The following is a 12,262-nucleotide window of genomic DNA, read 5'->3' as shown; positions in this document are numbered from 1 at the left end:
CAATTATTTGCCTACTTTTTACCACCAACTAATAAATGTCAAACTATTTTTTATATATATTTTCACTTGATTCTGTCATAATCTGGATGATTCATTCACCGGTCGAGACACTCATTCAGTACAGAAGGTGCCTGCTGCTGCACCCTTTGCACACTGAGGAGGTGGCAACCAGCTAACGACATGTGCTCTGGATTTACAGCACACTGTTGGAATGCTCATTTTATGTTAGATTTTCAGTCAGATATATTTTCAGTGCTTTAGCAGAGCACATTCATTATACTAAAAGAAGATCAGTTTAGCAGATGGCATGAGCAGACATGTTCTTACATCTTTTTAAAAATCAAAAATTCACTTGTGCTTCCTTATAAAATAACTCATTCACAGTAGACCACTGTTTACTTCGATGTGACACTCAAGTCAAATGGGAAGTTTAAGTCAGTGTCTCCTATATATACATATATGCAGCTTATTATTTATTCTTTCCAGAGGTATGGAAATGCAATTGAAAGCGGCTATTGATATGAATGTTGTATTTATATGCACTGATTATGTAGCTGGATTTTGTTTTGCAGCAGACTATCAATACTGTTCACAGCTCCTCACGCCCCTCAGGGTGGAACTCCACAAAATATACTCTAAACCTGCGGGAAAAGCTGGAATGCTTTAATGATGGTTGCAAAACAAAACTGCAGGAAAATATCAGTCATCGTTTTGTGTTTCCAGTTTATCTTTTTGTCACCTCTCATGCAGGACAGATTTGAAACAAAGGAGCTAAAATGTGTACAAGTAGATAAGTAGATACTTCATTCAGACATTAAACACTCAAACACCCTCTGCCTCTTTACAGGAAAAGCTATGTTTGTGTGGTCCTGCACGTTGTGGGGATCCACACTGGTAAATTATAGGGAGACATTAAATTTTAATGAAAAAGACATTTTAGGCAACCAGCAGCATCCAAAGCCATGGTAAAGTGTAAGAAAACTACATGTGCAGTGCTGCAAATGGCCACTGGAGGGTGGCTCGAAATCACAATAGACCTCCAAGTTAAAATGTTCAACTGTACAGCCGCAATAAGAATTTTTACAGTGTGCCAATTTTCTGGAAAAGGAATTTTAATATAATTATATTAAGCCATATTTTAGAGAGTGCCGACTTTTATAAATGGTAGGTGTCGTCACCTGCCTCTGCTCCACTCATGCTCTACCTCGTTGCTATTTGGCAATGGTCAGTCACCGCACTGAGCTTCGAAACTGTCCATATGAAATCTTTGAGTGATTAAATGGAGGCTTCATTCAGTCTGTGGTTTAAGTTTAGGTAAACGGTTTTTCAGATAACTTTAAACTTGAGATTGGAGGCACGTAACCTTGTCTGTAACTGTCAAACACAAAAAAAAACTGACATTCAAACCCACTTACTGTCATGGTTGAACAGCCATGCAGGTGTCAGAAAAAAGCTGAGGTCACTTTTTATTTGTGTCTACAGTATGCACAACCAGTTTTTGTTGTCGTATATTCAGCAGCTATTTGGATCAGATTATATTATTTCCAACATGGCTGCAATTTTACAAATTAGTTCTGACCCTGCTATACTGTGTTACTGACACTGTGTGGATGCCTGAGGCCTGAGCCAACGGAAGTAGCCAAACCAGTAGCCACCCATTACTGTATATCTGCGTTTGTACACACACACACACACACTTATTTTCATAAATAAAATGTTGTCTGCTGTCATGATGCCTACATTCTCTGCCAATGTGAAGTACTGTACACCCCAGACTTGGCAGACTGCTGATACACATAAACATACTCAGCCACATTTTAGACACTGGCTGTTAAAATGATTCCTCAAAATATGGTCCTTCAGCTTTAATTGATTAGTTTCTTAAGGAGTGTGTGTAAGATGGAAAATAGGTTGCCTTATTTATGACTCGATTAGACTACTCATCCAGCAGAACAACATGTTTGAATGATTTACAACAGGTTCAAAGGATGTAGAAAACATGGCAGGAGGAGTGGCCTGACCTCTGCTTTTGAATAGATAAAGCAGCTGTCATCAGTATTCTTCTACTTAACAATGTATGAAAAAACAATGTGAAATTGGTATGACAGTAAGTGTTCACTGTTAAGTGTTGAATCTACAGCTCCAGACATCAAATCAGAATGTTTTTAGCATCCCCACCATCTTTCCTGTGGTGCCTCCATCATGTAAAACCCAGATACATACACATACAATAAAGGGCATGGCATTGAAGTGTGGGAGCTTTTCTGTATTTCTATATTTCTTTGTGTATCTTTCTGTTTTTATCTTCCATGATGTTGCCACAACTTATATTTCTTTTACTTTAGATTGATACGTATTGCATGTGATGCATTTGCAAGTGTTCATGTCTGCAGCTTTAAAACAAATATAATACAATTTTAAAGGCCCCTGTCTATTCAGAAACATTTGGTCCAAAATGACAGGAGCGCTGAAAAATCCCAGCTCTTCATTATTTCTCCCTTGTAACAGCTGCTCACCTTTTTACCATCAATCACTTTTCCCCGCTCACCTCCCGCCCGCATTAGCAAAGGTCAGCGCAATCTCATCTCGTTAACCTCTCATTTCTACAGGCCATCTTTTGTTTTCCCCCTTCCTGCATCACCGTCTCCACCCGTCGCCCTCCTCCTCCTCCTTCGTCTTTTCAGACCTCATCTGTGGTCTTAGTCCTGTGGGATCAGGGTTAGTTCTGACTCATTACCTGGCGCAGGTGATACCCTCCTGACTGACAGTGATTACTGGTGGCATCGCTGGCACAGATCTCATAGACACAACGAGAGAGTTTACAGAGAGAGCTGTCGTTATTGGGTGGATGTAGATGTGTGGGTGAGGTGGCTTATATTGAAAGAAGCACACTGATCACAGCAAATTGCTTGTGTTCACTGGGTGGATGGTGAGGAAGATGACAGCTGGGATGAGATGATTGAGGGTGGAGGAAGGCAGGCTGCATTCCCAGTCCGAGGCAGAAATGTATTTTGATTTTGTGTGTGTGTTTATGTGAAAAGAAATCTGTGGCAGCAAAGATCTTTTAATAGTGTAAAATTAAATTTGGTGTGATCATAATACTGAATGGCTGAATTAAAATGGGTCTGTAATAGTTATTTATATAAACAAATAATTTTGAAAGGCACACATAAAAATGTAATTTAATTCTTCTGTGATTGTTATTGGATTTTACACTGCAGCACTTCCAATTGAATTTCAGGTTTGTCCATTTAGATTCAGCTACTAGGTCCAAACAGGCAGCGAAGCAAAGACTTTGTTTCTGTTTGTGATGACTGACAGGAAGTAACCCTCTCCACTTCGGTAGCCAGATCTCTTGGCTTTTATTTTCCTCTAACAGACATGTTTGACAGGCATTCGTTTCCTGCACTTTTAATTCGTTTTTTTGTAGCTTCATCACAATACTTGACATGGTGACTTGTTTGTTGTAATCTGTTCTTATTTACCGAAACCAGATTTCTTCCTTTTTTGTTTGTTGATAAAAGGTTAAAGGTCGGTACATTTCTCTAGAAGGGATCACTGTTGTTTCTGCTGAATATCCCTGACACAATCTCCTTTCACACATGCACTGTGGATCAGCCGGTGGAGCTGTACATGAACACACAAATATCAGGATACCTTTTTTTGGCCTGCCTACATATTGTTTTTCACTCCTCTGTTAATATTGTGGATGTGTTCAAATACAGTAGACTTTATATCACGACTCTGGACGATGTCTGGATTTGTTTCCTTAGATGTCATATTTAAATGCCTATAAGCCAATGCTTATACCCTCTTGTTGGACAGAGTGCAGAATAAACATTTCAAGTGGCTTAACAGGAAGGTCCATGGCTAGCTGTTTTTAAACATTTTTAAAAACTATTTTGCAGAGCTAAAATGTGAATTTATGAAAAATGTCAATGCTAAAAGCTTTTACCTTGAAAGCTCGCTGTATTCAGGCAGGCACAGATATTGTTACAGGCACATGCTTCATGTGATCTATCCTGCTGCACGTCCTTGCCCCTTCTCTAACACCAGGCAGTCTGTAAACTCTGTAAACTGTATGAAAGTTGCAACTCATTCTATACGCATACACAAAGTCTGCAGCAGCTAACTCCTACCACCTTCCTCTTCTCCTCCTGCTTTAACCTTTAGGGATCTCTACTGTATTTTAAATACAGTATGCATTGTGATCACATTCACAGTCTGAGTAAAGGAGAATTAACATCGAGTCGCTGACTCAAACCTCGCCATGGTTGAACAGTCATCTGCAATTACATATGGACATATATGATCAGCGCGGAATATATTTATCCTGGAAGACCCTGTGTGTTTCCTCCACCCCCACTGCCTCTGCCATGCTGTAACACCACCTGAGTTGCCCAACATCTGACCTCACTCTCTCAGCCACAGTGTGAATTCATCTATTGTTCTGGAAACAATACATTCACTGATTTTTCAATTGTCTCTTTTTGTCTGCTCTCTTCCGTTCCCCCTGTCTGTCTTTAAGGTGAGTAGCCACTCAGAGCCTTCGTCCCAGTCCCTCAGCCTCCAGCAGCCCGCTCAACCTCCACCACTCCCTCCTCCTCCTCCGCAGCCCCAGTACGGTCTACCCGTCCCGGAGACACGGGACAAGCAGCTCTGTTTCTCAGACTTTGAGGACCTCAGTGCTTCTTTCCGCAGCCTTTACAAATGCGTCTTTGAGCAGTCCTTCTCACAGCAAGGTGGGTGTCAGCTCTCATTTTCTATGTGGATTAATGTGTCTGTTCACATGTGCCATCTATAATCACACGTGTGTTTGCAGAACAAAAATGGAAACTCCTGTGTCAGGCTTCATGCACGTAATTAACAGGCAAGCATTTACTCCCCTTGAAATTCAAACAATTTGACATTGGTCTGCAGTATTCCAGTAGTTACCTCCACCACACACTGCTGTATTTTAATAAACAAACAATCTGTTGTTCCGCATATCTGCATTTTACAGCTCGCTCAGTCAAATGAGTAAAGGCAATTAAGAGTAAGAATCCAACAGAAGGAGAGAAAAAAAACTCAAACACATCTGTAGTGGAGCAGAGCAAAGGGTTCTGCAGCTTTGATAGCAGCTAATTAGATTGGTTCTAAAGTTTGTGAAGCATCTCGCTAATTGCTTCCTGAAGCTTTCAGGTCACCAGGCCTCCTCCCTCTTGGACCCCCCCCCACTCTCTCACCATCCTCCTATCACCTTCCCTCACGCTCTTTCTTCTTCCCGTACACATAAATGAGTGTTCTGTAACCGAGGAGATTGATGCGCTCTGTTGAGCTCCAAAACTGCTGCCTGGATTCACCCTCTGACAAGGTCCCCTTCAATTTGTGGTCAGGAGGGTGCACAAACAGAAAAGATAAGACAATGAGAACACTCACTGAAGAAGAAAAAAACAGATACAACAACAGAGATCTAGTAGGAAATTGAGGAAGAAAATGGATTTAGCGGATGTTTGAAAGGGTCCCTTAAGTGTGAGGCTTAGCAGGAAACAGTGTCAGTAGTCATTGTATTTGAGAATTTGAGTCACAATGAGTCATCCAGACAGCAGAGCTCCTTTAGTCTCCTTTAGAAGTCGAAGTGAGTCCAAGACCACACATACCAGACTGTAACTGACTCAGGTGGTGTCGCAGTCACAAATTACAGGTCAAATAGAGACAAAAAAACAAACCAAAAGAGTGAATAAATAAATCATTAACTAGACCAGCTTACAAAGTCGGGCATGAAAACAACTCATTTTCCACTCTGGCTTTAAAAGCTATACTGTACTTTCCCTTATGTCATATTAAAAATAAGGGGACTCCTCACACATATAAAACATGATAGCCCTCATCACACCCACGCAATAAATTAGAAAGTAACTGTGCTGAAAGCACAGTTGCGTTGTGTCAAAAAAATAACAGTAAAGCACTTAACCTGAGCGTTCAGGTTGTCCTGTCTTTCAGTGAAATTACAGATAAAAAGTCAAAATACTCCTAGCAAAAGTCTGACATTTCAGATTTAAGAATGCAAGTGCTGACAGAAAGGATAAAAGAAAAGAAGGCTGCCTGATGATCCGCTTATTGATTTCTGTCAACATTCCACATTAATTGATTGTTCAGCTTTGCCCTTGTAAGACACATTAGATGTTACATTGAATTTTTTCAACAACAACAGAAAAAAAAGAATGCGGTGCTACTACTCACAAAAGCCTAAGCAGGACAACCAAGGTCCAGAACTATACCTGAAGCAAAGACAACAATGTAACGCCTGAAAATTTAACAAGGTAGCTGCCAACATAAAGTTTCTGCAGCTGTCAGGATCCATGATGAAAAGTGAAGAAGATAAAAGACACTCTTGGGGTAACCTCTGCTTGTAAGAAACTGTATCTCACAAGAATCCTCTGCTGTGCGCATGAGAACAAAATTCCTCTATAAGTTAATGAGGAGAGAAAGTGTGTGTGTGTGTTGGAAAGATATCGATATGTAATCTTTCACATCTTATTTACCAGGTTAAGTGCTTATATTTTATCGCTTCTTTTGAAGTTTTGGTCTTTTTTATTCCTCCACTCAGGTTTGATGAGCATGCCCAGTGACTCCTCTCAGCAGGCACGGACTGCCTGCTCCTACCAGCACTCTCCCGGTGCAGGAAGCGGCGGCCACCACCACCAACACAACCACGGCCAGACATCTCACCACCCTCACCACCCTCACCTCTCCCCCCACTCCGCCCACAGCCAGCACCAGGCGCACAGTCAGCACGTCAGTCAGCAGCACCCGTCACTCTCCCACCAGAGTCACACTGTACAGACAGGTGAGGACCTCAGGGGGAAGTTCCTGTTGACTTTTCGGAGATTTGTTTTTTTTTTTTAATCATTTTTAATTATTTTACTATACAGAGAAACATGCCAAGCAAAATATTTTAAAGATAGCATGCATTTTTTTAGCAGGAGCAGTTTGTCTCCCTTAAAGCCTGTTACTGTACACATTAAACCATTTAAAACATCTGACCAATTTAACACCAGGTTTTCTTAAGTATCTATTCATAGATCTACATGAATATTTACTCTGCAAATAGAAGTAAAATATGGTGTTGTAGCTCCGTCGGTTCTGATTCCATGGTATGAAGAAGTTTGGAAGCCTGAGCTCCATTTCTCCCCTCTGCTATATACTGGAGTGCATGTAGCGTATTGTATAGCTTCCTATCACATAATATTGATGCAGTCCAGACCCAAACAATGATTCTACATTCCCAAAGCCACATTGGTGTAAATGTAACATCGAAACAGGCTTGTTTCTGCCCAGACTCATTACACTTATATTATATTCTTCCACTATAAGGTCCCCGAGTATTTAACATTATGAGGCTGGGCTGATACAGGTATCTCCAAAGCTTCACCGAGCCTGTTCTTGCTCATATTCCCAGTCTATGTCTTTTCTGTGTCTCTCCAGCAAAACTCTCAGGCCAAAGAAAAAGACTGTTCAGACATTATTTATCTGGGTTAGTATTCCCCTCAACCAAGCTGTGGATGAATGAAAGCAACCCCCTGTCTTTGATCCACGGCCTGAGAATCTATTGTTGTTTAGTTTGTGGTGGGGAAGGCAGTGAAAAGCAGCTTCCTTTTTTTCTCTCTCAAAGGCAAAGCTGCAGCTGGATTCTTCCTGTGTGAACTCATACCACCTTGTGGTTGTTTTCAGAACTTTTTTTTCTCTTTAATGACTTCATTCATTCATTCATTCATTCATGTAATTTCAAGACAGCGAATTGCACCCTAAGAAACTGGTTGTTTTTTTTTTTATTTATAGATCAAACATTGAATAACAAAAAGACAAAAATCTCCTCAACCTTTATCAGACAATCTTAAATGTTATTCCTGAAATCAGTGGATATGTCTGTAGCAAATGTAACAGCAAAACCACATACATGTGAAATCACATGCATTTCTCAAATAAAAAGAAACCTGTTTAACATACGTGCACATGAGGCAGTCTTTCATTAATTCTATTCACAAAGGCATCAAACCTGCAAATGTCCTGTTGGGTCAACATTGAAGTATATCCCATTACTGTTTCAACTCTGTTAAAATGATTTTCAACAAGGGGTTTATTGTGTGTCACGCAGGCTTGTCATCAGACTGGTACCCTAACCTGGACTGGCTGAAGGAGAGCTGTCGCATTGCCACCAGCTACAACTGGGCTGATGTAGACCTCTCCCCATTTCAAGGTAAGACACACGTGTGTGTGTGTGTGTAGAGTCCTGCTGTTGAATTAAAGCTTCCATCAGTACAGAAAAAATTGATAAAATGCTTATGATGCCGATCAGTTACTTTAATTAAACCATTACGATTCTTCTCAGCACTTTCATATACACTCGCCCTTGAGGCACAATATTATAATATCCAGTGTTGTAATAGCAGTGGCCTAATAAAAGTCATTATCCTGCATGTGAGAGGTTGGCACTATGTTTTCTCTCTCTCTCTCTCTCTCACACACACACACAACGCTGTCTCACTTCCTCCCAATTGTATGATGTGGATAATCCAATTAGGTCTCGGCTCAGTAACAGCCTCTTACCACGGTCAGCGCACAAAGCCGGCAACATCCACACACGATTGATGACGACGGCTGGTCTCGTAGCACACACTGGCTGCACTCTCTCTCCTCCCTTCTGCAATGCTTGACCTCTCTCACACCACGATAATACCATCCTCCACTGTCTCTGGCTCACACCCAAAGAGCAGGGACCAACCCTCTTGTCTGCTGTTGTCACTGCCAAACACAAGCTGTACAAATTTGATTTAGAGAGAATACCTCAAAGCCGTTGGATAGAGGCTTAGGTGTGTCTTTCTGGAAGAAGCAGATACTGATAGGAGGTTCAGCTTCTGTTAGATGTGAACAGGCATGTTGTCAGTAGAGTGAGACCTGGGCTTTGTAATCAAGCTTAGAACAATAGTGACAGGAAAAGCATAGTGGGACTCTTTTTCTGGATGCCACAGATCGTTTGTCATTTTTTGAACATTAATTTGCTGCTGTTGATTTAAAAAAATAAGGAAACATCACCATGACTGTGTTTACTGTGTTTACATCCTGGTTAGATAGACTCGGATATATTTCCTGATGATTTACAGATTACATGCAGTGCATCTATCTTATCTAGTTTATGTCTGAAGAACTTATCCAGGTTGCTGAACATTACCTGCTGTAGCAATTAATGAGAAACAAACATTTGTACTGCATGTCTTTTTAAAGTGTCTAAAGGGAAGAATCATGCCTCATAGTGATATTATTTGGTTGATAATTAATAGCTTCACACTGACTTACTGTCATGGTCCATCTTTGCTTCCTCTGTCAGGTCTGAAGGAGAGCATGCGCCAGGCTGAACTCAACAACTGGTCCCTGGATCCTGCCCAGATGGCCGACCTGTGTTCCTCCATCAACCAGTTCTTCACAGCCACAGGGGTCATCCCCCCTCAGGGTGCCACCCACTCACAACCTCAGGTTCAACACCCAAATCCACCATCAGCACCGCAGCACCCGGCTCAGCCACACGCAGCCATGCACCCGAAGCCCAGCCATCACAGTCAGCACGGGCAACACAACCAACACATCAGCACAGGTCAGTTTTTCACAAGCACTGTGTACATGTCAGGATTATATAGTAAAAGTCTTGCATTTTATTTATAACTGCTGAGTCCAGTCATGAAGTCAAAAGTAAAGATAATGAGGTGAAATCTTAACTTATTCAGTTTCAGGGTTTTGTTGGCCAGATTTTGTAGAGAAGGAAGGAGAGAAATGGAAAAAGGAAATGATGTTAGAAGCACAAAATGTGTATATGATATATTTTTTAGCAAAAAATAAGGTATTCTCTCTCAGTAATGAGAAATCAGGTCCAAAAATGAAAATTGCGCTTGCTCACAGTAATGAAGTCTTGAGCTCAAGGCTTGAAGCTGTATTACAGTGTCTCTACTCACCGTGCCATTGTTGGCCTATTATATATTTACAAGGGAATTACGGATGTTGTCAGTTCCATGGCAACAGAAGTAAAGACATGAAGACGAGAGGATATTTCACCAGTGTGAAATCCACTGAATGGCAGCAGATTCTAAAGGATTTCTCGGGCTTAGCATAAGATGGCAGTGAAATTGTGTGCGCACGCGATAGCAGCTTGTCTCCTGCAAAGACAAGTCTGCGTGTGTGAAAATCGGGATACTAATTTGACAGTTAGTCATTGCCCTTTTGTCTGTTCTTCCACAGGGAACATGTACATGGACTCGAGACAGAACATTTCTTCTCTGATGGGCCCACCAGGATATCCTCACATGCCTCCCATGAGCAGCACAGCTCCCACCATGACAGGTGACCCCTCCAGTTTAGCAGTGCAGGACTTTAGCCTGGATGTGGTTTTATCTCTCACCTGAGAAATGCAAATACACAAGCAAGGGGGTCAAAGACTGGCTTAGAGTAGATATCTGCTGTGCTAATATTTTTCCCTAACTTAATCAAGATTCATTAGTTAAATTAGTTATTTTTTGTTTCCTTGTAGAATGTTAGTATTTCAAATACTACCTCGTCAAAACAAGAACAGACAGGTTACACTGAAGTGAGAATCGTGTGTTTAGCAGTAACTCTCATTATTAAGGCTCCTTGTCATCTTTTATGTTTAGGTCATCACAGCCAGCTGAGCCAGCAGCAGCAACAGCACGCGCTGCCCCCAGGACACTTTCAGGTGAGACGCATGCTCGCCGCTGATGACATCCAGGATGATTTCGACTGGGACTCCATTGTCTAAACTCCGAAGGATGAAGGGAGGGAGTGGAGGACAGGAGGGAGGCAATGTGTGATAAGATAAGTGACGTGAGGTATGGAACTGTCCAACCTGCTCCTTTCAGCTGTGTGAAGAAACTAACGACAATCCAACAGAAAACAAATGGAAATATTTTTTTCTAATCGTACTGGCCTTTTTTTTTTTGACGCAAGTGGTGGATAAAGACAATCATTAAAAAAATAAAAGAAAATGGGATAAATTGTGTTGGACTAAGCCAACATGTAAACACACTCTGTCCAAAGCAAAAGGACACCTGAAGCTCTCTGAAATGTCTCATGTTTTGTCTCCTAGTGCCAACAGGGTTACAAGTCGCCAAAGTGTTGTCAAATCGTCTGTGAATTGCTTTCCCTTTTCTGTTTCCTGCTGAAACTTGTGTCCCATTCCTGCAAAGGTTCATCACCTGTGTCTGAAAAGAACAGAAAAAAAGTTATCTTCTCCAAAACTTTCTGCAGAAAAACAGATTTTCTCTCACTCACTGCTCATTCCAAAAGTTTCCCTTTTTTCTTTGTTCGCTCTGGAAAGTAATGGTGTATCATGTTCAGTCAGTGATGAGTGGAGCTCCACCTGCTGGTTAAAACATATATAAAAGGACTCATGCACCATAGCGTGCTCTTTCCTGATCGTTATTTTGCCGCATCGGGCATCAGTTTTAAACTTTATGTTTGTGCAGCTGTCCATCGTGTCATGTTCTCAGGGTGTAATACACACAAACATATTCATGTCACTGCCATTTACACATGTGAGGTTAACTGTGTGTTGTACGGTGCTGTCAGTGTTTAACTCTTGCTGGCTAACAGTAAACACCCCCCATGACTGTGGTCAAAAAGGTTTAATATCTTTATTTGTCAGCTTTATAAGCTAAATAATACAAAATACTGTGGAATAAGCTTTTCAGTAGCTCAGACAGCAGTCACCAATTAAAATGGAAACAACACCACACATGGACATGGTCAACATTTTCTGAGATATATTCATTTTTTTATTTTTTATTTTTTTCAAGCTTGTGTAATTTTTGGGAAAAGTGCACATCATTCATGACCAAGCACGGAAGGTTGGTTGTGATTTCAGATGCCTCAATTAGGAGAAGATGAGCAGTTTTTTTGCACAACACTGAGCTTGAAAGCATCTAGTGAAGAGAGAAATGTGTGTGTTTTGGGGGGGGCTGTGAATCTTTTATTTCTTTGTTTCAAAGCCATTTAAAAAAATAACAGATCAGCAAGGGAGCAGAGACTAAGCAAAATGCTCAACTTTGTTTTTTTCACTGTGATGTTATTTTGTCTGTGTGTACAGGTGTGTATAGTCCTTTCCTTTAGCGTGCAGCTTAATGCAGCTAAAAAAAAAATGCATAGGAAACAAATTTATTGAAGACTTTAACGTCTCTTATTTTCCTGTGAAATATGGGACCTCAAAGTGCTTTTGGGT

At 41.0% G+C, this 12,262-nt stretch overlaps 1 protein-coding gene across 1 annotated transcript in view; it reads left to right on the top strand.

Moving 5' to 3' along the window:
- Positions 1–11,996, top strand: part of LOC114438958 (forkhead box protein J3-like) — a 44,088-nt gene extending 32,092 nt beyond the window's left edge. The window contains exons 8-13 of the mRNA XM_028410629.1: positions 4,529–4,742; positions 6,590–6,829; positions 8,138–8,239; positions 9,368–9,631; positions 10,270–10,371; positions 10,680–11,996. Of these exons, the coding sequence (XP_028266430.1) occupies positions 4,529–4,742; positions 6,590–6,829; positions 8,138–8,239; positions 9,368–9,631; positions 10,270–10,371; positions 10,680–10,804 (1,047 nt within the window). The 3' untranslated portion in view covers positions 10,805–11,996. The remainder of the gene's footprint in view (positions 1–4,528; positions 4,743–6,589; positions 6,830–8,137; positions 8,240–9,367; positions 9,632–10,269; positions 10,372–10,679) is intronic.
- The last annotated feature ends 266 nt before the right edge of the window (positions 11,997–12,262 follow it).

The sequence above is a fragment of the Parambassis ranga genome, chromosome 7 (genome assembly GCF_900634625.1).
Source record: "Parambassis ranga chromosome 7, fParRan2.1, whole genome shotgun sequence".
NCBI lineage: Eukaryota > Metazoa > Chordata > Actinopteri > Ambassidae > Parambassis > Parambassis ranga.
This window is presented reverse-complemented; position numbering and strand designations above follow the sequence as displayed.